Raw genomic sequence first — 24,743 nt, forward strand, 5'->3', positions numbered from 1 at the left:
GATGAATTTCGAACAATCACGGTCTCCCTGTAACTGAAGTGTAACAACAAGACCAATGATTGCAAACCAGACAAGGCAGAGACATTTTTGTGATTGGCTACTCCTTTACTCAGACATAAGCAGCAGCACCCTAACTACATCGATCGAAGTCACTTCAGCAAACGTGACGCTGCAATGCACACCCCTCAACACTAGGGGGAGTATGCACCCCAGCACATCGACAGTGTTACCAGAAGTGGTGGTGTTGCAGGTAAAAATGGCTTTGGGTGGTTTTAGGGTCAGTTCTGTGTTAATTTGACACATGAACCCTCAAATTAAAAAAACAGAGTGGTCCATGTTTGAATCTTCTGCAGCAGACAGATTGTTTGTCTCTATGTGATACTCTAATGTCAGCAAAGCTGTGCAGATATCGCTGAAATATGTCATCTCTCTGACTGGAACACCACAGAACAGGTATCTAGAAACACGAGTCGATTACCAGGGCTCAGCCAATGTTTAGATCCCACCCACTTTCACTGATTGACAGACACTCATTCTGCTGGAAAAACTCTTCATGACATGAATAAGTCATTGTGAAAAACAGCAAAGTGAAATAAAAACAAAGCTACTTTGGAAAATATTGATTTAGAAATCAGAGTTTCTGAAAAAAAGACATACAATTATAATAACATTCAACATGATTAAAATGAATATTTTAAAATTCTGTTTTAAAATAATGAACTGATTTTTAAAGTAAAATGAAATATGTTATAAAATGGCTAATTTAAATTTAGCCATTGTTTTTGTCCATGTTGACACATTTTTACCATATGAGCTGCCAGCAGCACCTCCAGGCTAACACGCACACATAAACACACCCACCAACACCACCACAGGCAAGTTTCTGACCCCGATTGATGGGGCCCCAGACCTCAGTCCTGGAGATGATTTCTAAATAAAATAAATACAATAATAGACATGTGAATGTAACTTTATTAGCAGCATATTCCTAATATAACACAGCTGGTGTTGTGCTGAAAAAAGCCTCAGAGACTGTGTCAAACATTTCCTATAGAGTCCTGGATCTATACTGTCAAAAATGGCAAGAATCCAAAACATTTTATTTTTTTTCAGACTTTTTTCCTGTTTATAATTTCATATGAAAATAATTAGAGACAGAATCAGGTTAAAAGAACATTTTCTGTCAGTCCCTCTGTCCCCTTTCTAGTCCATCTGTCCTATTTATTTCAGCATGATTTAATTTGAGTATACAGTTATATAACATTAAAGACCTGTTCGTACCATTTATGAAGTACTTATCTGCATTTTCATTTCCTTAAAAAAAAACAAGAAAATATTATTTTCTATCTTTAACTGGTTCAGACTATTTATTGACTGAAACAGCTCTCCTCATGGGGGGGGGGGGGGGGGGGGTGTTGGGGGCCTTTTTCAGCACAGTTTTATATCGTTGTGCTAAAGAAAACAAAAAAAATTATTTTAAAAAATTTATCGTTTTTTTATTGTGCATATTCTGAATGATACTACAATATTTCTTATTGGTGCTTAACAATAAACAAAGTCACCACAACATATAAAAGGGCCTCTACTTGTGTTTCTGCAGCTCTCCCCCAGTGTTGGATGACTGAAGAGGAAGATCTCTGCATCCAGCAGAGGAACTTCAGAGTGGAACATGAAGAAGCAGAACGTCCACAGACCAAAGAGGAGCAGGAGAAACCAGAACCTCCACAGGTTAAAGAGGAACATGAGGAACCAGAACCTCCACAGATTAAAGAGGAACAGGAAGAACCAGAACCTCCACAGATTAAAGAGGAACAGGAAGAACCAGAACCTCCACAGATTAAAGAGGAACCAGGGGAACTCTGCATCAGTCAGAATGAAGATCAGCTTGATCTGAAGCAGGAGACTGATACCTTGATGGAGATTCCTACTTATGAGGAAGATGAGAACAGTGAAGCAGATCCAAACAATCAGCAGAGCTTTAATGTAACTGATAGTCAGGATGAAGAAGGAAACCAACATGAAGAATCAACATCAACTACAGATGAAGAGACAAAATCAACATCAACTACAGATGAAGAGACAAAATCAACATCAACTACTGATGAAGAGACAGATCCACAGAACAGAGATCAGAGGAAGAGGAGGGACAGTAGTCATGTCCAAAGTGTGGACAGCTCTCACATGTCAGCAGGTCAGTGTGACTCTGATGTTAGAAAAAATCCCAAGAAGACAAATCTTGGTAAGAAATGTAAACAATCTCCAAATGAAGAGAAGCTTTCCTCTATCAAGTCTGGTAAAAACGTAATAATAATTACTAACCTGTCTGACTATATGGAAACTGGGTCTGATGAAAGATGTTATATCTGTAAAGAATGTGGCAAAAGCTTTTGTGACATATCTCTGTTCAGAATTCATGCAAGAATCCATGCAGAAGATAAGAGATTTTCTTGTAAAGAATGTGACAAAAGTTTTAATTACATATCTCATCTCAAAGCACACATGAGAACTCACACAGGAGAAAAGCCTTTTTCTTGTAAAGAATGTAAAAAAAGTTTTAGTCATGTATCTACTCTCAAACAACACATGAGAACTCACACAGGAGAAAAGCCTTTTTCTTGTAAAGAATGTAAAAAAAGTTTTAGTTGTGCATCTCATCTCAAAACACACATGAGAACTCACACAGGAGAAAAGCCTTTTTCTTGTAAAGAATGTAAAAAAAGTTTTAGTCATGTATCTAATCTCAAACAACACATGAGAACCCATACAGGAGAAATGCCTTTTTCTTGTAAAGAATGTAAAAAAAAATTTGGTTGTATATTTCAACTGAAATCACACGTGAGAACTCACACAGGAGAAAAGCCGTTTTCTTGTAAAGAATGTAAAAAAAGTTTTTGTGATGTATCTACTCTCAGAAAACACATGAGAACTCATACAGGAGAAAAGCCTTTCTCTTGTGAAGAATGTAAAAAATGTTTTAGTCAAATATCTCATCTCAAAAGACACATGAGAACTCACACAGGAGAAAAGCCTTTTTCTTGTAAAGAATGTAAAAAAAGTTTTAGTCGTGTATCTAATCTCAAAAGACACATGAGAACTCACACAGGAGAAAAGCCTTTTTCTTGTAAAGAATGTAAAAAAAGTTTTAGTCGTGTATCTAATCTCAAAAGACACATGAGAATTTGAAAGACTTTTTCTTGACAATTTAAGGATTTAGTGTAAGCTCTAAATTCTAAACTTTTTCTGATAAGAGGTTGACCTCTCAACCTCTGTACCACAGCAGAAGACTTGATTCTACAGGGGAAAAGTTCTGTTTTTCAGAAAAATCAAATATTTTAAAATACGTATTTAATGCTTAAAACTTCTGGGGTGAAACCTCAATGTTCTAATGCAGTGTTTTTCAACCTTTTTTGGGCCACGGCACACTTTAACCTTGACAAAAATCCCGCGGCACACCAGCATCCAAAAAAAAAAAAAAAAGGAGAAACTCATCGTCTGTATTCATCTAAAGCCCTCTGCAATCTCACATGCATCTTTGTGATAATTGTGGCAGAAAAAGCTGGAAGCTGCAGCTGTTTTTTTTTTTTTTTTAATAAAACGTGTAATAGAAGGTAAGTTAGAAGATTTAAACACTGTTTGACGTGAGTTCGTTGTTTCAAGACGTTAAGAGGAGAGGCTCATTGTGCACCGAAACTTTTACTTTAACCCAATGCATCATGGGAGATGTAGTGAAAGAATCCGCCGAATGCAGAAAGACTAACGTATCTGAACTTCATTGTTTTGTTCTCTTGTTCCACGGTCTGACACCGGATTCTAGGGAAAGCTACACCGCTAAAGACGAGCTTTAGCTGGTATTATTGATAGAACTGAGCGACTTTATGAGCTAAATTGGAACAAGGAATTTGAGACTTTAACCACTTCTGATTGGTCAGACTGATGACATGTGATTGAGCCTTCAAAAATGATTGGCGGAGACAGTTAAAGGGGCGGGACTTTTCCGAAACAGCTTTAGCTGCAGCTTAATCGCGGTTCCGTCATTCTTATCAAAATGACTTTAATAGAATCAAATAAACACAAAGAAAAAAGTATTTTATGATCTTTCATATTCCTAACTACTCAGTGTTTTATTAGGGCCTGTTTGGATGAACAAAGAGCTGAAATCCTGGAGATGGAAAATGTTTTTAGATCAGTTAATGAGGGCAATTTCCCACGGCACACTTGAACTTCTCCCACGGCACACTGGTTGAAAAACGCTGTTCTAATGAACTCCATAGCAACCTGAGCTTTCATTTCATGTACACAGAGCCACAGGCTGATGGCCTCCATGCCATATTGATGCAGTAACTTCATTAGAGGGAGGCACAAGTGAGCGTAGAAATGAATTTTTCTAAAATAAAAAATAAAATAAAACACAAATAAAATAAAATACTTTGGTTGTTTTGATATATGATTCGCTTCCCAGCAGCAGTTAGGCTATAGAATGACACCGTTTAGGACTGTTGAAACTGCTGCTGTGTTTGCTTATTTATTCATGACTTGTACTTTTACTTCTACTTTTTATTACTAATTTAATTTTTACTGACTTTTTGTTTTTTTAACTGCTATATTTCTTGTTTGTCTGCTGTAACAACTGAATTTCCCTCCAGGGATCAATAAAGTCTTGTCTTGTCTTATCCTGACTTTCTTGGACAGCTTTTTTAGGTTTTCATCTTCTCTAAGCCACAATGATCAAAAGTAAAAAAGTAAAGGATCAATACATTTCAATCTATGTGTAATGAAACTACATAAAGGAAAAATATTCACAAAATGAATTATTTTGGATGTACCTGTTAATAGAAATGAGTTGTTTTGAATTATTAGAGCTAACATCAAGTAGAGTTAACATCTAGTAAAGTTAACATTTAGTAGAGATATGCATCGTTAAGATTTTATCTATTAACTCTTCTCAATCTGCTGCTTTTCACTCTGGTACCTTATTAGTATTCTCATGGATATTTTGTAGTGTACGTTTACCCTAAAATAAAATGATCAATAAATACCAATGTGTATTTGTAGGTAACAACTCAGATAAACAGTGCAGTTAAGATCCAAAATGCAGAGTATATCAAATGACTAATCAATGCTGAGAAATATAACAATGTTGTATTTTAATTATCTTTACATTGTGTGTTGGCTAATTTATTATTGAGGCACAATATGATCTTTCAGCCTACTAATATTTATTCCCTGTTTTAATATCAAGGAAAAAATCACACATTAGAAGAACTGTTATTCCTGTTTTTATTTGACTATTTTCCACTGTCTGCATGTCTGCTGAGCAGAAATATAATGTTGAACTGAAATGTTGCTTTGTTTTCTTCACTTGTGTGTACACACACACACACACACACACACATACACACACACACACACACACACACACACACACACACAGTGAAAACAGCCCCATACATGTTTTGTCAGGCTGAATAGTATCAGTAGATAAATTAAAATATAACCAGTGTGTTTGTGACTGAAAGACAGAATGAAGTAAACATAAATCTGATGGAGAAAGCAATAGAATCTGCAGTTTTGATCAGTTTCTATTGAAAAAGGCTGCATAAATATGACAGACAGCTTTCAGGTTCAGATTCTGAAAAACAGCAGAAACATGATCTGATGGAGGCTCTCATTTCTCCTCATTATTCTTCCAAACAGCCCAATCAAGTTGGCCCAAAGGCACATTGGCAGAGCAACATGTTGTCTATGAAGAACCTACTCATCTGTGCTACAAATAACAACAAACATCCAAACCACAACGCTAAACAATCAAGACCAACACAACTGTCAACATCCAGAATCCAGCAAATATCCCAAACAGAACATTATTACCCACAATGCACCTGCACAGGTCCTGCAGCAGACAGGGTCTTTCCAATAACTTTATTAGTCTCATCTTGTTGAAACTGGAAAGATTTTTCTTCAACGTTTAAAACATAAAACAGGAAATGAAAATATTTGACAATCCAGTTGATGAGAAGCTGCAGAAAGACTGAAATCCATCAGATTGTAAAAAGGTAGAGGTGATGATGATGATGTGATGAAGATCAGACGCTGATGTCACTGATGTTCTGGCTGTTGATGGGCTGGATGTGGGTCCTGGTGGTGCTGAAGAATGAAAGATCCTTCTACCTGCAGTCATTCCTGAAGGAAGCTGATTGCAGCTGTTCTCTCCTGACAGATGGAATGATGGGAAATGAAGTTCATGTTGAAGTGTGCTCCAAGCAGAACAGAAAGGTCTCAGGACTTGGATCAGCTGCTGCTCTCTGGGAGCGTGCACGTGCTGCTGCATGTGCTTCTGTCATGGCGTTCTGGATGAGCTGCTGAGGTCTGTTTGCATCCAGACTCTCAGCTGCTTTAGTCAAACTGCTGAGCCATGGAACAATGGAGCCCTTTCTGAAGGAAGAGGATCAAACATGATGCTCTGCAGGAAGTGGAGGTTTTTTAGAGTCTCCAGACTGTTTCTGAACGGCCAAAGAAAAGCAGCTGATGTGCTTCTGTCTCCTACCAGCAGGGAGCGCTCTCAGCCGGACAGAACAGATCCTCAATGGTGCTCTGAGAAAGACTCTTCTGTTCCAGAAGCAGAGACTGTTCACATCCAGGAGAATCTGGACTCCAAGGAATCCCAGAGAATGTTTGGAGACTTTGACCAGCAGAGGGCAGCAGAACTTTCAGCAACTCTGGATCTGATCCACAAAAACAATCCATGGATGATCAGATTTCAGAAGATTTGAAGGATCAAAGACAAAGATGTTGTGAAGAGAAGATGTGAGAAGAAAGTCCAGAATGAATCCACTCTGACTTGTCCTCATGTCTCTGAAGCTTGTGTCTTCATGTCTTCACCTCAGAGTTTCTTCTGGATTCCATGTGGATCAATAATATTGATCATGTTCTGTTGTCATCAGAACTTCAGGCTTTTCTCTGCTGATGATCTCTGAGCTGAACTTCTTGGAGGAATTCCTGAATCTGGGATTTGGAGCAAACAGTCAGAACAAAGGAGGTTTCCATTTCTTCTAAGCTCTGCCAGAAGAAAAGAGCTGAAGCTTGAAGCTGAAGCAGCATTTGCTCCCAGAATCTGTCCTCCAGACCAACAAGTCCCACCACAGCCTTGAAGACGTTTCCAGAAGCAGCAGCAGACTGTGTTCCCATGACGACGCTGAAGTCAGCTGTTGCTCTGCAGGAGAAAGTCTGCAGCTCCTCAGTCAGGAAGCTCTTTCAAGCTCGTGCACATCTGTCAGTGCAGCAGCAGAAAGCCTGTTTCCCTGCAGGAAGTCTGAGACTTTTCAAAGTAAGAGCCTCATGTTGGCAGAGATGGGTTGGATTCTTTGATGCTCCAGTGTCTTTTGGATTCAGGATGAGTTCATGCAGATCTAGAAATCCCACCATGATGATCATCCTTGAGGAATTTCAAAATAAAAGACTTACAATCACTGCTGGATGAGAAATACATTTACTCTTTATTTTCTGTCAATAAATAACATTTATCAATAAATCCTTGATTGTAAATGATGGATCTAAAGTTGAAAAGAAGTCAAAGTGCTGACTCAGCACAGATCAAAGGAGACACAGATGATTTCCTGGAATGAAGAAAACATCAAACATCATGATGTGATCTGGAACTGAGCTGTTCTTCAGAAGATCCTCCCAAACATGGAAACTGTTGCTGCAACACGTGAAGCTTTGCTCCTGTTGCTAGGTAGATCTGATGGATCAGAAGCAGACTTGTGTCAGCTGGAACTGGGGCTTCTTCCAGACCATGACATGTTGTTCAATAAAGTTCATTCCAAAGCGTGACTGATTCATGAAGTGGTTCCTTGAGCCGTGAGTTTTGCCAGCAGCAGGAATCCCTGAGAGTTAGGAGACAGTTTGTGGAGAGAGTTTGTAGATTTAGGAGAAACCAACGTTTGAAATGAAACCAAAGTGTCCTAAAGCAAAATCACTGAGCACATCTCAATGTTCCACAAACAGTCATTTTCCACAGTGGACCGTCACCACACACTTTACAAGACAGTTTCTCACAACTTTATGACAACAAATCCTGAAATTATTGTGTAAAGGAAATGAGGATCTATTGGTGAGTCACAGTCCTGGAACCATGAGTTGTGCTCTGATGAAGACGCCTGATCCAAATGTGGATTTTTGAAATGTTCTTCATGAGATTCAAACTGATTGAAGCTTTGAATTAAAGGTGTCAACACATTTCTGCATTGGATTCATTCTGTTTCAGTGTCTAAGGTTGGTTTGTGGCAGAAACCAAGTTTTTGTTGAACAGTAGCGTTTGAAAAAGCAGAAAGTGGCTTTGAAGATGGTCAGGAGAACTTCTTTGAAGAGGAAGACTTCTCCAAACAACCACAACCTTAGAGGAAGTTTTCTGAGCATTCAGAGAATGCTTTTCCAATGACTCATCATTTTCCACAAGAAGCTAAGGAGTTTTTCCAAATGCATGCTGGGTATTCTTAGTTCTAGCTTGGAAAGCACTTTGTGGGATTTCCCTGGAAAACCTGCTTTATCAATCATTTTGGTCTCTTTTTCTTCTTCTAAGTTCCAGCTTGGTGAGTGTGCAGGTCGCCAAAGCAGCCAGTGTCCAGGTCAAAGGGAGGACCACGGCCATCCAGTCTCCAGGCTTTTGGATTGATTTGGATTTGATAAACATTTGTTTCCCACATTTTAATAGTAGAATTCAACACGGGACATATAGTGGATTGTAAGAATAGGAACAAAAACAGCAACAACCAAATAATCCTCCTCCCCTTAAAACATGCATTTGACTCTGAACAAGTCTAAACCAAATCCAAGCAAAGACCAGCGCTGGGGCTCCTGCTAGTTTCTTTTAGAAGAGCCTGCCTCTTCCAAACATAGAATGTTAACAACTAGAGCTAAAAATGTCTGTTGGTAGATTTCTGGATGTTGGCCGTATCCCAGCGAGCAAGGCCAAGTCAGCCCCAGATGGTTTCAAAGTGGACAGAAAAGGTTTTTAGGAGTTTCTAGAAGGTTCAACAACTAAAGCTAAATGAAACTAGTGCATGAAATGACAAAGAACTTCCTGTTTGAAAGGAATCTCATGATGGCTTCCACCTGTCTCTTTGCTTTTCCTTTCTTTTTTGGGTTTCTCCTCTTTGGGAGGTTACACAAAACTGCACTTTAACCCAGAAGGAAACAACAACCGCTCCACAATCCCTGAATCCCCTACCCCCGGGCTGCGGACCGGTACTGGTTCATGGGTCATTTGGTACCGGGCCGCACAGAAATAAAAATAACTTACTTTACTTCTGGTTTATTTATATCGGAATCCGAAAGATGTTTTATTTTGAAAAATTGCCCGATTCTCTGTCACATCCGTCTATGTCACCATTAACGCAGGCCAAGGCGCTCTTCTCGGTCACATGATAGGTTACTGAAGATAAAACCCAGGAGCTATTAAAATGAGTAAAAAACAAACGTCTTTGGAAAGATTCTTTGCCAAGGGGAAAAGGCCCAGCCAGGACACAGAAGAGTGGCCTTCCACTTCCAAAAAGAGAAAGCTAGATTTAATAGACAGTACTTCTTTTTTGCACCTTGAGTGAGGGTCGGGGAGAGGATGAAGACACCTGTGCGATGTTGTATCCATGCGTGTCAAAATGAAAGCTCTGGGTTTGTGTTGTCACATATCTGTTCCTCCTTCTGCATGGCGTTGCTACAGTAATCCTCCGCCAACATCTTAAAGACCGGTTTGTTTAATAGAAAGTCGTGCAATAAAGTTTATTGAAGAAAACAAAAGGCTGGTCTGTGAAAACTTTGGCTGTGGCGCTAAAAAGATTGGGGACGACTGCCCTACTGCCTTTATCTAAAGGTGGTCCAGAGGAACATTTTGGTGGATGCACACAAAGGCAGAAGACGGAGGTACCAATGTTATGATATTACTAAAAAATGTTAAAAAACAAATAAAAATAGACCAGTTAAAATACATGCACACATAAAAACAGAAATAGAGATTAAGTTTGGTGAAGACCTAAAAAGCTAAAGGAGGTGGAGACTCCTAAAAAAAAATTTTCAAGAAAATAACTGTTCTTTCTGCAATATAGAATATAGAATCACTTGATCATCTGTGTTTTGAATGTATATTCATGTTTGTTAAAAGTTTTTGGGAGGATTTTTTTGTTGGTGCTCCTCAAAGTTTCCTTTTCCTATTTCTATTCAGTTACAAAAACACATCATATTATTAGTAGTTTCTGGTGATAATTTATTTGATTTGGCATTTAATACTGTATTAATTTCTGGAAAATTCTTCATTCATAAGAGTAGATTTTTTTAAAACCAAACCATTATTCACTACATTTAAGAAGTTTATATTTTAAATCAGCAATAAAACTGTCCATTTTCATTGAAGATCACATGTTGTATGACAATCCCTACTATTGTGAACTACAATTCTAAATTTATTTTTTAGTTTTATCTATTCCTTTTTTATTTCTTTCTGTTGTAGTTATGTGAATGTGTATGTCATCTTTTGATGTTCAATAAAAAAATAGAAAAAAACAGTACCTGTAAGGCTAACCTGGGGGGTATTCCAGAAAGCAGATTATACTAGCTCATACGATAAGTTTGAGGCTAAGGAAGTTGATAACCTCAGTTTTCGGTTCCAGAAATGGAGATATGTTTCAGGGTAGGTCAAGTTACCATAGCAACTCTTGCTCTGAACATAACCTGGTCTGGAGCAGGTTTAGTTGAAGGTTAGTTTGTTTACAGAGAGGTGAAGCAGCATGGCGTGTCCATTTGAAGATGATTTAGTGGATGAAGAAGCTCAGATAATACTTTTTCCACAGTGAGAGGCTGATAAGACCACATATGGATGTTGGAAAGATAAACTTTTTTAGTTTGATCTAACTTCATTATTTGCTTCAGTTAAGATAAATCATTTTTTTTGTTAGGTCACCTTAAAAATAACACGTAGTTTTCAGACAATTATTTTCCTTTCGTTCAAATTAATTCAATTAAGTAGGTGTAACTTTGATGCTACTGTAAGATCGGCACCGCAAGGGATTCTGGGATATCATTCCCTTTGCCTGTCTGGACGGATTTGGGTTTAAGTGTGGGTTTTTTACAAAATGTGTTTAGTTGTATAGCTGTTTTACTGTGTTTCACCGTGTTTTGCCGAGCTTTTTTGTCCTACTATGCTTACGTCTCTGCACCATGAGTGAGAGTGAAGGATAGGATGATGAGTTTATATAGCACCCCCACCATGTAAATCTATTGTGACAGTGATGGAAAATTATTTATTGAGTTTTTCCACTCCATGCATTTCTTTCCGTTCTTTTTATTGTTATAAAAATGAGCATATCTGCCTGCTCAAACTTAGACATATGAAAATTCAAGAAATATAAGTAATTAAGATGGAAAAAAGATTACTGGAGTAATGTGACATTTAGTTAGATAAATACGTAAATTTGAGTTGTATAAACAATTATTGAGTTTGAATAAATTTAACTAAATTATTTAAATTATTTTTCAGCCATGTTACTTTTTTGATGAACTTATAATTTCTATCCGCCGTCATTAAAATGTCAGCCAGAGTTCAGGCTTAAAGTCAGGCTAGTTTAAACATGCTTCCTGGAATACCCCCCAGAAGTGTCCAACAGGAAGTGGGCGGATCCAATAGCCAAATGCTGCACATGACAATTATCCCCCCCACTGTTCCTGAGCCAATTATTTGTGTTTTAAGAATGAAGTCAAACTGTATTCATCCTCATTGAAATATATTCAGAACCCAAGCCCTTTCATTAATGACATTTGTAAATCTGCTACAAAATGGTTACTGATATCCAGGACAACTCAAGGTTCCTTTTACCGGAATCCAGAGCAAAGGTCAGCTCCAACCTCCACATGAGAACACGAATCTTCACACTTTCCCAGGGGAAGAATCTTCAACCCAGATGGTACGGATATAGTCCATGGCATATTTATTGCACCTATGGAAGACACCTAACTTTGCACAAAGAACATCCTATTTCTTCACAGGATGCTGCAACCATAAAGCAAAAAGGAATGTCACACGACCATAAATCTGGATAGTTCAAAATAAGTTCACTTCACACTAGGGATAAAGCTGTAACATAATAAAGAATAAGATATTAAAACATACATTTTCTACAACTTCAATAGAAATAGAGATACTGATGCATTATGGGAAGAAATCCATTTGTAGTTGGATTTGGATCTTTCACTGCACCACAGTTGTCACAAATGTCAATGAAAAGACCTTAAAATGAGGCTTTGAACTTGCTGTTGACAGAATAGTCCATTACTGCAGGAGGGGGGGGGGGGGTAAAACCCTTTTAACTGGACAGTATGATGTAATTTTAGTGTATTTTATTTTTATTTCCAGAGTTCAATAAAAATGGTCATTTAATTATTTCAGAATTATTTTATGGATTCAGCTCGAAGCCTCCAAAGTGCTGGGGCCCCCAAGTCCCCCTCCCCCCCCAGTGGTGGACAATCATAAACAGCAGAGAGGAGTGGCGGAGCCTAAGTGCTGAATTTGCTGAAATCGTTGAATTGATGTCGTTCCTGTTTCAGCAAAGTCCTAAAGTCCATTTTTAGCAATTATTCATGACAGGAAATGAAACCACGTGGTAGAGCCTTTCCCCGGGGAGTCTGATTCCTGGATGGCCCCGCCCTCTGACCCCAGGCCTGTCCTGCCCCCTCCTAGTCATCCACCTCCTGTTGGAACAGTAACATCTGTCCACCACTAGAGGGCCTCAGCTCTGATCTGTTCCCTCCGCTGATGATAAAAAAGTCATAATTCTGGACCCAGAACTGATGAAGCTGAAATCCATGAAACTCAAAGACTAAATAGATTTGAATCTGGTTTCAGATCTAGTTTTAATCAATTATGATGGAAGAATCAGAGACAAATATGAAATGTTCAGTGGTCTTTTCTCTAGGATTCAAATGAAATGGTTCAGTCCAACATTTGAGGTTGTTGCTGTCAGACCTGCAGACCATGAAAACGGTCAGAAACAGCAGGAATAGCGGTTGTTTTCATGTCTGATGAAACATTTGACATCATTGATCAAGACAAACCAATCAGAGCTTTTCTGCGTCTCCACGCTTGTAATGAGCTGTTTCTACCAGCAGGGGGCGACAATATTCAGCTCCTGCTCCAACTTGAAGCATATGAACTGTGAAGTTTTCTCTTTGATCAAATATGACAAATAATTCAGACAAATTCTCCAACTTGTGTATTTGAAGAATGTTTTTGACATTAAGTGACGTCATCTGATCAGATGAAGCAGCATGACCTCCATGATGAGCGGTGACAGCTCCATGTGTGTCACATGACTGACAGACGTCTGGATGGGATCTGGATCAGCTCAGGGATCTGGAGCTCCATTCATGCATGGATTTGGGGAGAACTCCTCCTTGAGGAACAAGCTGGTCTAGTTTCTCTAGCAATCCTCAATCTGAGAAAACACAATGATAAACTTTAGAAGCAAATCTCTTTTTCCTTCATTCTAGGATGGAAATTCCAGGAAGAGAAATCTGGACCTGAAAACGTTTTGATCGAAATGCTTTAGACTAGAAAGAGGATTCTTCTATTTGAGTGAAGGTCGCCACAAAAAGCTGTATTCAATCTCATCTCAGACTTACTTTAATTTCAGGTCACTTTCAAAACACTTTACTTCCTGGTTTGATTGACAGCAAATGTTCCTAAAGATCTGAGCCCCTAAAAGCTCCAATAGCAGCTCAGCAGAAACTCTGATCTTTCTTGATGTGGAGGGGCGGAGCCTGAAGAGGAAGCATCTTTCTGCAGGTGCACTGCGCAAAAGCCCCCAGAATCAGGATATATTTTATCTGGACATCCTCAGAAATACCCCATATCTGGTGATATCTACGGTGGATACTCTCCGGACATGACTGTTTCTAAGTTCATGTCCTGAGCATATCAACTCCGAGTATGGGACACTTTTCTTCTGATAGAATCTGGAGATGAGATTCTCTCCAGATATGAGATGCGTCACTAGCGATATCCAAGGTCAGGATATTTCCATATTCTATCAATGTCAAATCTGTTGATATCTGATGTCCATGTACCAGTCATATCTGAAGTTAGGATTTGGAACATATGGCCATCAGGCATATCTGAAGAACCAACACCATTGATATCCGAGGTCAGGATATTTCCAGATTCTAGCCATGTCATATCTGTATACTAGGCATATCTGAAGTTAGGATTTGGAACATATGGCCAGCAGGCATATCTGGAGAACAAACACTAGTGATGTAAGTCAGGATATTTCAAGATACCAGTCATCTCAAAAATATATAAGAAATAAAAGGTGACAGAAAACCGGTATTACCCAGCCAGCAAAGCCAAGTGGGCCCCATATGGTTTAAAAATGGGCAGAAAATGTGGGCCCCGAATGGTTTTGTCCGCAGTTTCCGTGGTGGCCCCAACTGTGTATGCCCGCATAGGCTTGAAGTGGGTGCTGAGTGGGTGTCAGATAAGCCCCAGGTTGGTAAATAATATTAGGACCCATGTAGGGCCCATATTTTTGCCCATGTGGGCTGGAAGTGGGATTGAAACAGGGCCCATGTGGGTCCCAACTGGGTAAACTACCCCAGACCCACTTTGGCCCCACTAATGTGTCTATCAGTATTGCATATGGGTTTTATGTGGGACCTAAATGGGCTATAATGTGGGCTATAAGTGGGTTTGTCCGCAGTTTCCGTGTTGGCCCCAACTGTGTTTTCCCACATGGGCTTGAAGTGGGTGCCGAGTGGGTTTCCTGTAGGCCCCAAGTGGGTAAGTAGCATTAGAACCATACTCATAGTTAACCATAACTCGTAGTTCTTCTTCTGTGGGCTGGAAGTATGACTGAAACTGGGCAAAGATGGGCCCCAATCAGGTAATCATCCATGACCCATTTTGGCCCCACTTATGCATCAATTAGTATTGCATATTGGGTTAATGTGGGAACTAAATAAGCCACCATGTGGGCCATGAGTGGGTTTGTGCAGTGTTGCCATGGAGGTCCCACCTGTGTTTTCCTACAGTGCTATATACCAGTGAACCATTATAGGGTCTTCTTTTCCATCTAGCTTTCCTAAAACCCAAATGAGAAGATTCTGTAAAATCCCAGTTTCACAACATAATTTTCCAAATGACATCAACAAAATGATTTTTAAAATGCTTCAATTTAATAAAAGAAAATAAATCATCCTGATCCTGCATTATGAAAACGATATACAAGACCATGGCAAGGTCACCCAAAGGTTTAACAGATAACACACAGGATCTAACATGCTACAATTACTTAATAAAATAAAGAACAACTTCACTTGGTACAGTACAATATCAACAACCTTAATGTGTGCCAATTATGTGACGAAAAAATAAATAAATCCAGTAAAACAAAATACTCATGGCATCCTTGACGGTTCCTGAGAACAAGCTCCATCGGCTTGTTATTCAAGCTCTCTTTGAGTCCTTATAGCTCGGTTTCCTCCCCTGTCACGAGCTCCAACAAACCATTTGGAGAGGCCCTTCTCCAATTCCTTTAGTGGGACTGGTTGGGTGATGGCCTTTTTCTTCACTGCCCCTAAAAAGAAATCAGAAAAAACAAAGTATTCATTTTAGCCTGGGATTAAATTTACTAAATCATTTGTCAGTGATGAATATAGATTAATAAATTCAAATCTAATTACCATAGAAGACATCAAAAAGACACAGCTAACAGAACGTATTCTCTCCATGACGTCCAAACAGGTTATATTGCAGAGCCAACTCATTGGACATGAGGAAGCCCATCACTCTTCTGGTTGCATCGTCCAGAGAAGAGTCCCCAATTACTCCAACCACAGCAACCTTTTTAAATAGAGAAAATATCACAAGATAGAAAGATGTAGTTAAACGTTAACAGCTTAATTACATATATAAATAATAAAATGTTACTTTAAGAATAAACTTACAACTGCTGACATGAAATCTACATCGGCGAGTCTGTCACGACAACTTGAGTGAAGCTGCAGGTGACCTGACCAACACAAGGGACAAAATAACTAAACTCTGAAATAACCATTCCCTGAAGCAAGTGTTCAAGTAACTCTAGGATGATAATTAAAATGACGTTTAATCTAAAAAAATAAATAAATATATATATATATATATATATATATATATAAAGCATAATTAAAACTATTAAATACTTCCAGAAACTCAATAAAGGGGCCTATACCCTGTTATTTTTAAGCCCTTAATAGTAAGCAACATCCATATGATAATATTACCTTTCGCACACACACAAAAGGATTTTTTTAATCAAATATCGGTTATTATCCTGAGTTTCTTTCCAAACTGGAAATAACAGGACTCATCCTCTGAGTCACCGGCTTTCGCTCTGTGTGTGACGTCAATCTCGGCAGATGGAGCCGGCCTCAGCAGCGTGTCTGCGTTTCTCCCAGGAAAACAAAAACACATTCAAACTTCTGCAAAGATGGATGTGCATATTGTGAATATGAAAATAAAGCGCTTTTGACAAACATTCTTGCTCTGCTGAGAAAGTGGGTGTGTGTCTGTGGGCGGGGCCGGCAGCGCAGACTCTCATGAACGCGACCGGTCTCAATGTGTTCTTCACGTCAGCTCATGAGAACCCGCTCGATTTTAGAGGAATACTCAAATGCTTGAATGGATCGAAATACCGCTTGGGTGTCTTTTTGTGAGGAATCAACATTATAATACACTAAAAGGCAAAAACAAAAAAGATTTAGCATTTTATGGATCTAAACTCGCCGCTGGACTGATTAGTATTCATTCATTTTTACCGAGAAATTCCGGTCATTTTTCAAAATAAGATCATTCAGACTCATAATAAAACGAACTAAAAAACATTTCACACAAAACCTGGCCAAATTATATATGGCCAAATCAAGTTATCCCCGCAAGATCCAAATCAAAACCACTAAATTGGACGGAAGCCCGCCGAATCTGGCAACTCTGTTACTAGGATGCGCTTCCTTGTTTGACGCCTCGGTGAAACGCCGACACACACTGGCTGGATGATCGGTGACGCGACCCACCAGTACTTGTCATCATGTCTGCAAATAAACCTTCTGCACGTGGAAACTAGTCGTCTGCCCGTTTGTGACACCGGCTTCTTTCAAATGCAAAAGTCGCTGTAACGTGGATGGATTCAACAGCAGAACAGAACAACACTCCCGAGCTGCGCATGCTTTTATGAACCACATTTATCATTGCCAGTTAGAGCTGTAAGCGAAACACAAAACCAAAAAGGTATCTTACCTTGATATCAATAAATGGCCTGGATGAACGGTGCGACAGAAGTGCAGAATCTCCTTGCAATAACGGACCAGGACGACTGACTGAATCCGTATCAGGAAATGAGCGGGAGATTCAAAACGCAGCAACCGTCCAATCAGCAACGCCTGCTCACCACTTTGAACTCCTTAAACCACCCTGCTTGCCTTTCGAGAAAAAATTAAAACGTTCATTCTATTTTTATTTTTTTACTTTTTACCAGTCAAAATAGGTTTTTGTAATAAGGCAGGTTTCTACTCCAACATAAAAGTCATTATATTTACATTTAAAATTTTCTATAAAAACTACACTAAACCAATCCAGCATATGAACATATTTTATTTCAGTAGTAGTGTCAAGTAAGTTTTGTTGGAAAATATCTTTCGCTTTGAGATTTTTCCATGCGCGTTCTATTAGTCAGGAGAGATATAAAGACCAAGATTCAGCCGGATAAAGTCACAGAAGGTTTATTCCCTAACAAAAGTTCTAAGACAGAATTAAAACAGATCTGGGTCCTCATTTTAGAAGGCCTTCAAAACGCAAGAAGTTACAGGCGTTTTACATGAAAGGCCACAAGAGAGAAGAAGACAATAAAATTATGCTCTGCTCAGACTTTTAAAGACAATTCGGGTTTCCTCCTCCCGCGGAAAACATGACGTCGAATCTCCGCCCTGGAACACTTGCATTGGCTGATCGATGATCCGTCTCCTCCTTCAGCCAATCGTAGAGGGTCATTCTCCGTGACCAGTTCCTCTCCTCAGGGAATGACTTCAAAGGGACACCTAGTGTTGCAGTAAACTCCGTCCCTTCCTGTCCACAACAAATCAGATTGACAGCAGGAAATCCATGGAGGTTCTGGGTCAAAGTTCAGTCTTTTATTCTTTTTGAGAACTGGACATCCAGAGCGGTTCTCACAGACATACTCTATTCCTCAGGTGGTTTAGATTAGAGTGCTGGCTCCATTTCTGCTGGCCAGTGCCCCGAGAGGTCAGCATCCCCCGAGAGGTCAGCATCCCCCTTCTCTGTAGGGGAATGACTGACAGTTGCTGTCCATAGGTCACATCTCAGGAATGTGAGGTCAGGATGCACGGAGTTCAGTTAAAGCACACACTTTAGCTATGGAATAAACTAAAGGTGATATATGTAAAACAGAAAACGTAATAAAATAAGACAGAGAAACCCTTCTAAAGTGAGGACCAAAAATATAATTTCCTTCAGTTTGCATGACAGATGTTAAACTATTTTTTGTAAGCTAGCACAAGTAAAAGAAAAAATAGCAAATTACTCTTTATGCTCATTGTGATTAGATAGTAAATGGCGTATACTTATATAGCGCTTTCTACCTTCTTTCAAAGGCCCAAAGCGCTTTACAGTCACAGTCCCATTCACACACACATTCACACACTGATGGCAGCTCCGCTGCAGAACACTGGCGCCAACCTCCCACCAGAGGCAAGGTGGGGTTCAGTGTCTTGCCCAAGGACCCGACACACGGGCATGCAAGGCGGGAATCATACCTGCAATCTTACGATCAGCAACTAAATTAGATGAACTAAGGGAATTATTAGATATTCACCAGACCCAGCTCACTCTGTTAAGACGGAAACTCTGCAAAGCATGAGACACAGCGCAGAGGACAGCATCATGACACATTCACCTTTTCCACAGCTAGCCTGCCACAGTTAAACTAATGTCAAAAATTCATAACTGAAATGCAACGAAAGACCACCATCCAAATAAATGTCTAATGTCTTGTAATCTGCAATCTAATTGCCTGCAATTCTTATTCCGCTGGCCTGAGCCCACTGATGGGTTGCAAGTGCCCTTCTGCAGAGCCCTGAGATTAAATCTGTGTTGTTTGTTGATTGCAAGTTACAGGGAATAAAAGTCTTGGTTCATTTTGTATGCACTAAAACTGGGTGGATTAAAAAAGGTTAAAAACTGCTTTGTTTCACAAAACATACTGTATATAGCATTAGTTTTCTGTGTTTTAGAATTTAAGGTAGGGTATGGTAGGTGTAGGTACCAAAACTATTCAGCCTGCAATTACCGTTTGAGGTCCTTCAGGGTCCTGGGAATAATGGTGACGTCACATTTTTTGATTGGCTGTCCGTTGGTCCGGTGACATGTCAGAATGTGATAGGACAAATCACAATACTGGTAAATGGTAAATGTCGTACGCGGATACAGAGCTTTTCTACCTTCCTTGAAGGCCCAAAGTGCTTTACAGTCATAGTTCCATTCACCCTTTCACACACACATTCACAGACTGGTGGTGGCTCCGCTGCCGAACACTGGCGTCAACCTTAAAAAACAGAGTTAAGGTGGGGTTCAGTGTCTTGCCCAAGGACACTTCGACACATGAGCGGGGCAAGGCGAGAATTGAATCTGCAATCTTCCGATCTGAGGTAGACCAACCTACCGCTGCACCACGGCCGCCCCATACTACCATAGAAGAAGATATTATGAGGGGCCCTGTGAACATACAGAGATCTGACAGAGCAACATTATCTTTTAAACTTGCACCTTCCCTGCCTGCAAACACAAAGCTATGAGACTCCAGCTGCTTTGCTCAGAGACACGGTTCTCTCTGTGGAGCAGCAGGTTCATTCTAACAGCCACAGATCTTTTTACAAAGGGGGTTGTGGCAGAATCTCTCTATAAATATTACAAAGAATAATGTCACACACAACTTGTGAAGGAAAAGAACTTTAGGTTACAAAAGGAAACATAAAATGAATATTATAGAGCTTGAGCAGATCTTGACGCAACGTAGTTTGTCCAAGTGGGGTTACCGTAGTGTGACGTTAACCTCAGTTGAAAGAACCCCAAAGAGTGATTGCAGGCCGAATAGTTTTGGTACCTACACTGGACTGCTGTCATTAAAAAATGTGCTCCAAATTAGTGTATATCTCCCTCTATTCTTTTGTTCTTGCACTCTCTAGCTCTCTTGTATGCTTATGTACATTTACCAGATTGTACATTTCTTTGATCTTATTGTTTAAACTTTACAATGATTCTTCTTTTTCAAAATGTTACCTTGAGACCTTTGCACCCCTAAGTATTGACTGCACATGCATACATGGCCAATAAAAAAACCTTGAACCTTGAAGCCAGGCTTGTTCTGAATAGGACAGCAACACAACAAATGTGTTATGTTCAAACAAAGTTACCACTTCATTTTAAACTGTGTCGTTAAAAACTTGAATCTCTGTTGGATCCACTGAGCACCAATGAAAAAAGTGAATATTTTTAATAAATAGGAAAGCCAGACAGAAGACTAGATGGCTGTATGGTGCCAAAAGTGGGACAAGTGGTCACCCTACTTGTATCTAATTGGTTACTGCTACATCCTTAAAATCTCAGCACTTCCTCTACAAACTACCAAAACTCTGGACAGGAAAAAATAAATGTCATAATTGTCCAATATTGCAAATGCAGGTTGCTCTGGGTAAAACATGGTAAAATATTAAAATGTACGTCTATTTGTGGTTCATCAATTTAGCCAGTGTTAACAGATGGACTGATCAGAACTAAAAAGGCTGTGATTCATATTCAATTTGGAAAGAGTCTTCAGGGGGGGGTTCTGTCATTTTACTCATCTTCTTGGATTTTAAGCATATGTCTAGTGGACAAAAATAACCTTTTAAAATACCTGCCTATATGGTTAACCCATTAGCACTATTAATGTGGTACTCATTTGTAGCAAACCATGTTGTCATGACTATAGAACGACTGAGACCCAGATGCTGAAACCCGGAATGAGACACAGGACAGAGATGTCTTGGCGAGAAGGTAGATTTAATATGAGGGCCAGACAGGTAGGTATCTGTTACTGGAGGTCCGAGAATGTAACTGCGGCTCGTGGCGTCACTGGTGGAACTGCTCGTTCGGGTCTGGAGTCGGCAGCGGGAGTCCGTCTCGTGAGGCAGCTGGTTCGGCAGAGGCTCGTGGTGAGGATGAAGGGAACAGACCAGTAGAGGAGTCCGGATTACGGCTGCTGTGGGTGACCACTCGTGGCTGAGGTTTCCTGGAGACAGGTAAGACAGCATATGTTAACTACTTGGCTTAAGGCAAGGCAACAAAGCATGAACTTGACGTGAGGCCAAATATGCACCATCAGGGGCAACGGACTGGCGTTGAATGAAGATCCAGGAGCTCCTTAAGAAGGCAGGTGTGTCGATGAGGTGAGTGGAAGCAGCTGGGGATAATCAGGAACCAAGCGGAGAGGAGAGGGGGGAGGAGTCTGACAGAGGCACCATGACAGTACCCCCCCCTCAACGACCGCCTCCAGGCGGTCAAGGGCGGCGATCTGGGTGGGCCCGGTAGAAATCCTCAATGAGCGAGGGGTCCAAAATGAGAGAGCGGGAAATCCAGGAGCGCTCCTCCGGCCCGTAACCCACCCAGTCGACCAGGAACTGGAATCCGCGACCCCGACGGCGGACATCCAGGATCCGATTGACGTCGTAAGCCGGAGCACCGTCGATGAGCCGGGCGGGTGGCGGGGAAGCGGACGGCGGGCACAGAGGACTGTCCAGAACTGGCTTGATCTGGGAAACATGAAATGACGGGTGAACTTTCAGAGCCTTGGGAAGACGGAGTCGGACGCAGGTGGGGTTGATGAGTTTCTCTATGACGTAAGGTCCGATGAACCGTGGAGCCAGTTTCTTGGAGGTGGCTTGGATGGGGATATTACGTGTGGAGAGCCAGACCCTTTGGCCAGGTTGGTACTCGGGTCCCACCACCCTGTGACGGTTGGCGATGCGGCAGTTGCTCTCCTTGGTGCGGAGGAGAGCAGCCTTAGCTTGTGCCCAGATGCGTTGGCACCGCTGGATGTGATGTTGTACGGAAGGCACCGCCAAGTCCAGTTCCTGTGACGGAAACAGAGGTGGTGAGTACCCGAGGGCGGCCTCAAAGGGAGAGAGCCCAGTGGCAGTGGAGGGATGAGCATTATGGGCATACTCAATCCACACGAGATATTGGGACCAGTCCTGCTGGTTCTGTGCCGCCAAGCAGCGGAGAGCTGCCTCCAGTTCCTGGTTCGCTCTCTCCGCTTGGCCGTTGGACTGAGGATGGTAGCCAGATGTGAGGCTGACCGTGGCCCCCAAGGCCGTACAGAAGGCCTTCCAGACCTGAGAAATGAACTGGGGGCCACGGTCAGAGACAATGTCCAGGGGGATGCCATGGTGACGGAAAACCTGCTTGGTCATGATATCAGCAGTTTCGGTGGCAGTGGGTAGTTGAGGGAGCGGAATGAAGTGGGCCATCTTGGAAAATCGATCTATGACTGTGAGTATGACGGTGTTACCTGCTGATGGGGGTAACCCGGTGACAAAGTCCATTGCCAAGTGGGACCAGGGCCTGCTGGGCGTAGGAAGTGGGTGGAGCAACCCCGCCGGAGCCGAGGAGGACGTCTTGGATCGGGCGCAGGTGGTGCACGCCGAGATATACTCCCTAATATCCTTCTCCATAGACGGCCAATAAAACCTCTTCCGAAGTAAATGGAGGGTACGGTGGACCCCCCCATGGCACGCCAGACGAGACGCGTGACCCCAAGTGATGACTTCGGAGCGGAGATGAGCGGGTACAAACAGTGTGCCCCTGGGAGCGGGTGGATGGTCAGAGTCCCCTTCCAGGGCTTGAAGAACCTTGGCCTCGATATCCCAGGTGACACTTCCTATGATGCAGGATGAAGGGAGGATTGATGATAGAGTGTTCTCAGACGGACTGTATTTCCTGGAGAGGGCATCGGGTTTGGTGTTGCGGGAGCCTGGTCTGTAGGTTATGGTGAAGTGAAACCGGTCAAAGAAAAGACACCAACGAGCTTGCCTGGAGTTGAGTCTTTTCGCGGAGCGTAGGTATGCCAGGTTTTTATGGTCCGTCCAGACGATGAAAGGCTGTTCGGCTCCCTCCAACCAGTGACGCCACTCCTCCAGGGCAAGTTTGATGGCTAAGAGTTCCCGGTTGCCAACGTCGTAATTCTGCTCAGAAGGGGACAGCTTGCGAGAGAAAAACGCACAAGGTTTGAGTTTTCCAGAACTCTCCTCCTTCTGTGAGAGGACAGCGCCCACCCCTGAGTCAGAGGCATCGACCTCAACGATAAATTGCCGTGAGGGGTCAGGTTGGATGAGGATCGGGGCAGAGACAAACAGTTTCTTTAACCTGTTGAAGGCCTGTTGGGCTTCGTTGGACCAGACAAAGGGATGCTTTATGGAAGTGAGGCGTGTAAGGGGAGAAGCAATACTGCTGTAATTGCGTATGAAGCGTCTGTAAAAGTTAGCAAAGCCCAGGAATTGCTGTAGCTTCTTACGGCTGGTTGGAGGTTCCCAGTTGGTAACAGCTTCTATTTTGGATGGATCAGGGCGTATGCAGCCAGCCTCGATAATGTAACCGAGAAACTGTACAGTGGGGGAATGAAATTCGCACTTTTCATGCTTAACGAAAAGCTGATTTTCCAATAGTCTCTCCAACACCAGCCGAACGTGATGCTCGTGTTGAGCCAGATCGTGGGAGTAGACAAGAATATCATCTAAATAGACAAAGACGAATCGATTAATGAAGTCCCGAAGGACATCGTTAACTAGCCTTTGGAAAACTGCCGGGGCGTTGGTGAGGCCGAAAGGCATTACTAAATATTCGTAATGCCCTAACGGGGTGTTAAAGGCAGTTTTCCACTCGTCCCCTTCCTTAATTCGGACCAAGTGGTAGGCATTGCGGAGATCTAACTTTGTGAATATGCGAGCCTTCTGGACGGAATCAAAAACAGAGGTGATTAATGGCAGTGAGTATTTGTCTCTTACGGTGATTTGATTTAGTTCGCGATAATCAATGCATGGTCGGAGGGACTTGTCTTTTTTCTGCACAAAGAAAAAGCCTGCTCCCACGGGGGAGGAGGAGGGTCGAATGTGCCCCAGGGCGAGGGCTTCCTGTACGTAGTTCTCCATGGCTGTCTTTTCTGGTCCAGATAGATTAAACAAATGGCCCTTGGGCAATGGAGCGCCAGGCATCAGGTTTATGGCGCAATCATAAGGTCTATGAGGTGGGAGAGCACTAGCTTTGGTTTTGCAAAATACTGCTTTTAAATCATGATAACAACGAGGAATGTTGGACAAATCGACTTGGCTATGACACTCAGCGTTAGGAAAAGTAACGGAAGGGAGAGCAGAGAGAAGACAATTAGCGAGGCAATATGGGCTCCACTGGATTATAGTCCCTTGAGCCCAATTAAACTGAGGATTATGCAGTTTTAGCCAGGAAAACCCCAGTACTATGGGAGTATGGATGGACTTGGTGATGAGGAAACGGATAGACTCACGATGGTTGCCAGAAGTAATGAGCAGGATGGGTTTGGTGCGGTGGGTGATGCGGGATAAGAGTTGACCGCCTAAACCGGAAGCCTCGATGGGGTTCTCCA

The 24,743-nt window shown here is 41.5% G+C and overlaps 1 protein-coding gene and 1 long non-coding RNA gene across 3 annotated transcripts in view; one reads left to right on the forward strand and one right to left on the reverse strand.

Moving 5' to 3' along the window:
* LOC144989088 (uncharacterized) overlaps positions 1-4,674 on the forward strand; it is a 74,538-nt gene extending 69,864 nt beyond the window's left edge. For both annotated transcript variants that reach the window (XM_078941018.1, XM_078941023.1), the window contains exon 3: positions 1,601-4,674. In XM_078941018.1, the coding sequence (XP_078797144.1) occupies positions 1,601-3,183 (1,583 nt within the window). In that variant the 3' untranslated portion in view covers positions 3,184-4,674. The remainder of the gene's footprint in view (positions 1-1,600) is intronic.
* The window catches only part of LOC144989467 (uncharacterized), a 188,950-nt gene that overhangs the window by 105,747 nt on the left and 58,460 nt on the right, over positions 1-24,743 (reverse strand). The gene's annotated exons all lie outside the window — the stretch shown is intronic.

The sequence above is a fragment of the Oryzias latipes genome, chromosome 2, assembly GCF_053564925.1.
Source record: "Oryzias latipes strain Hd-rR chromosome 2, Olatipes_Hd-rR_3.1".
NCBI classification, from domain to species: domain Eukaryota; kingdom Metazoa; phylum Chordata; class Actinopteri; order Beloniformes; family Adrianichthyidae; genus Oryzias; species Oryzias latipes.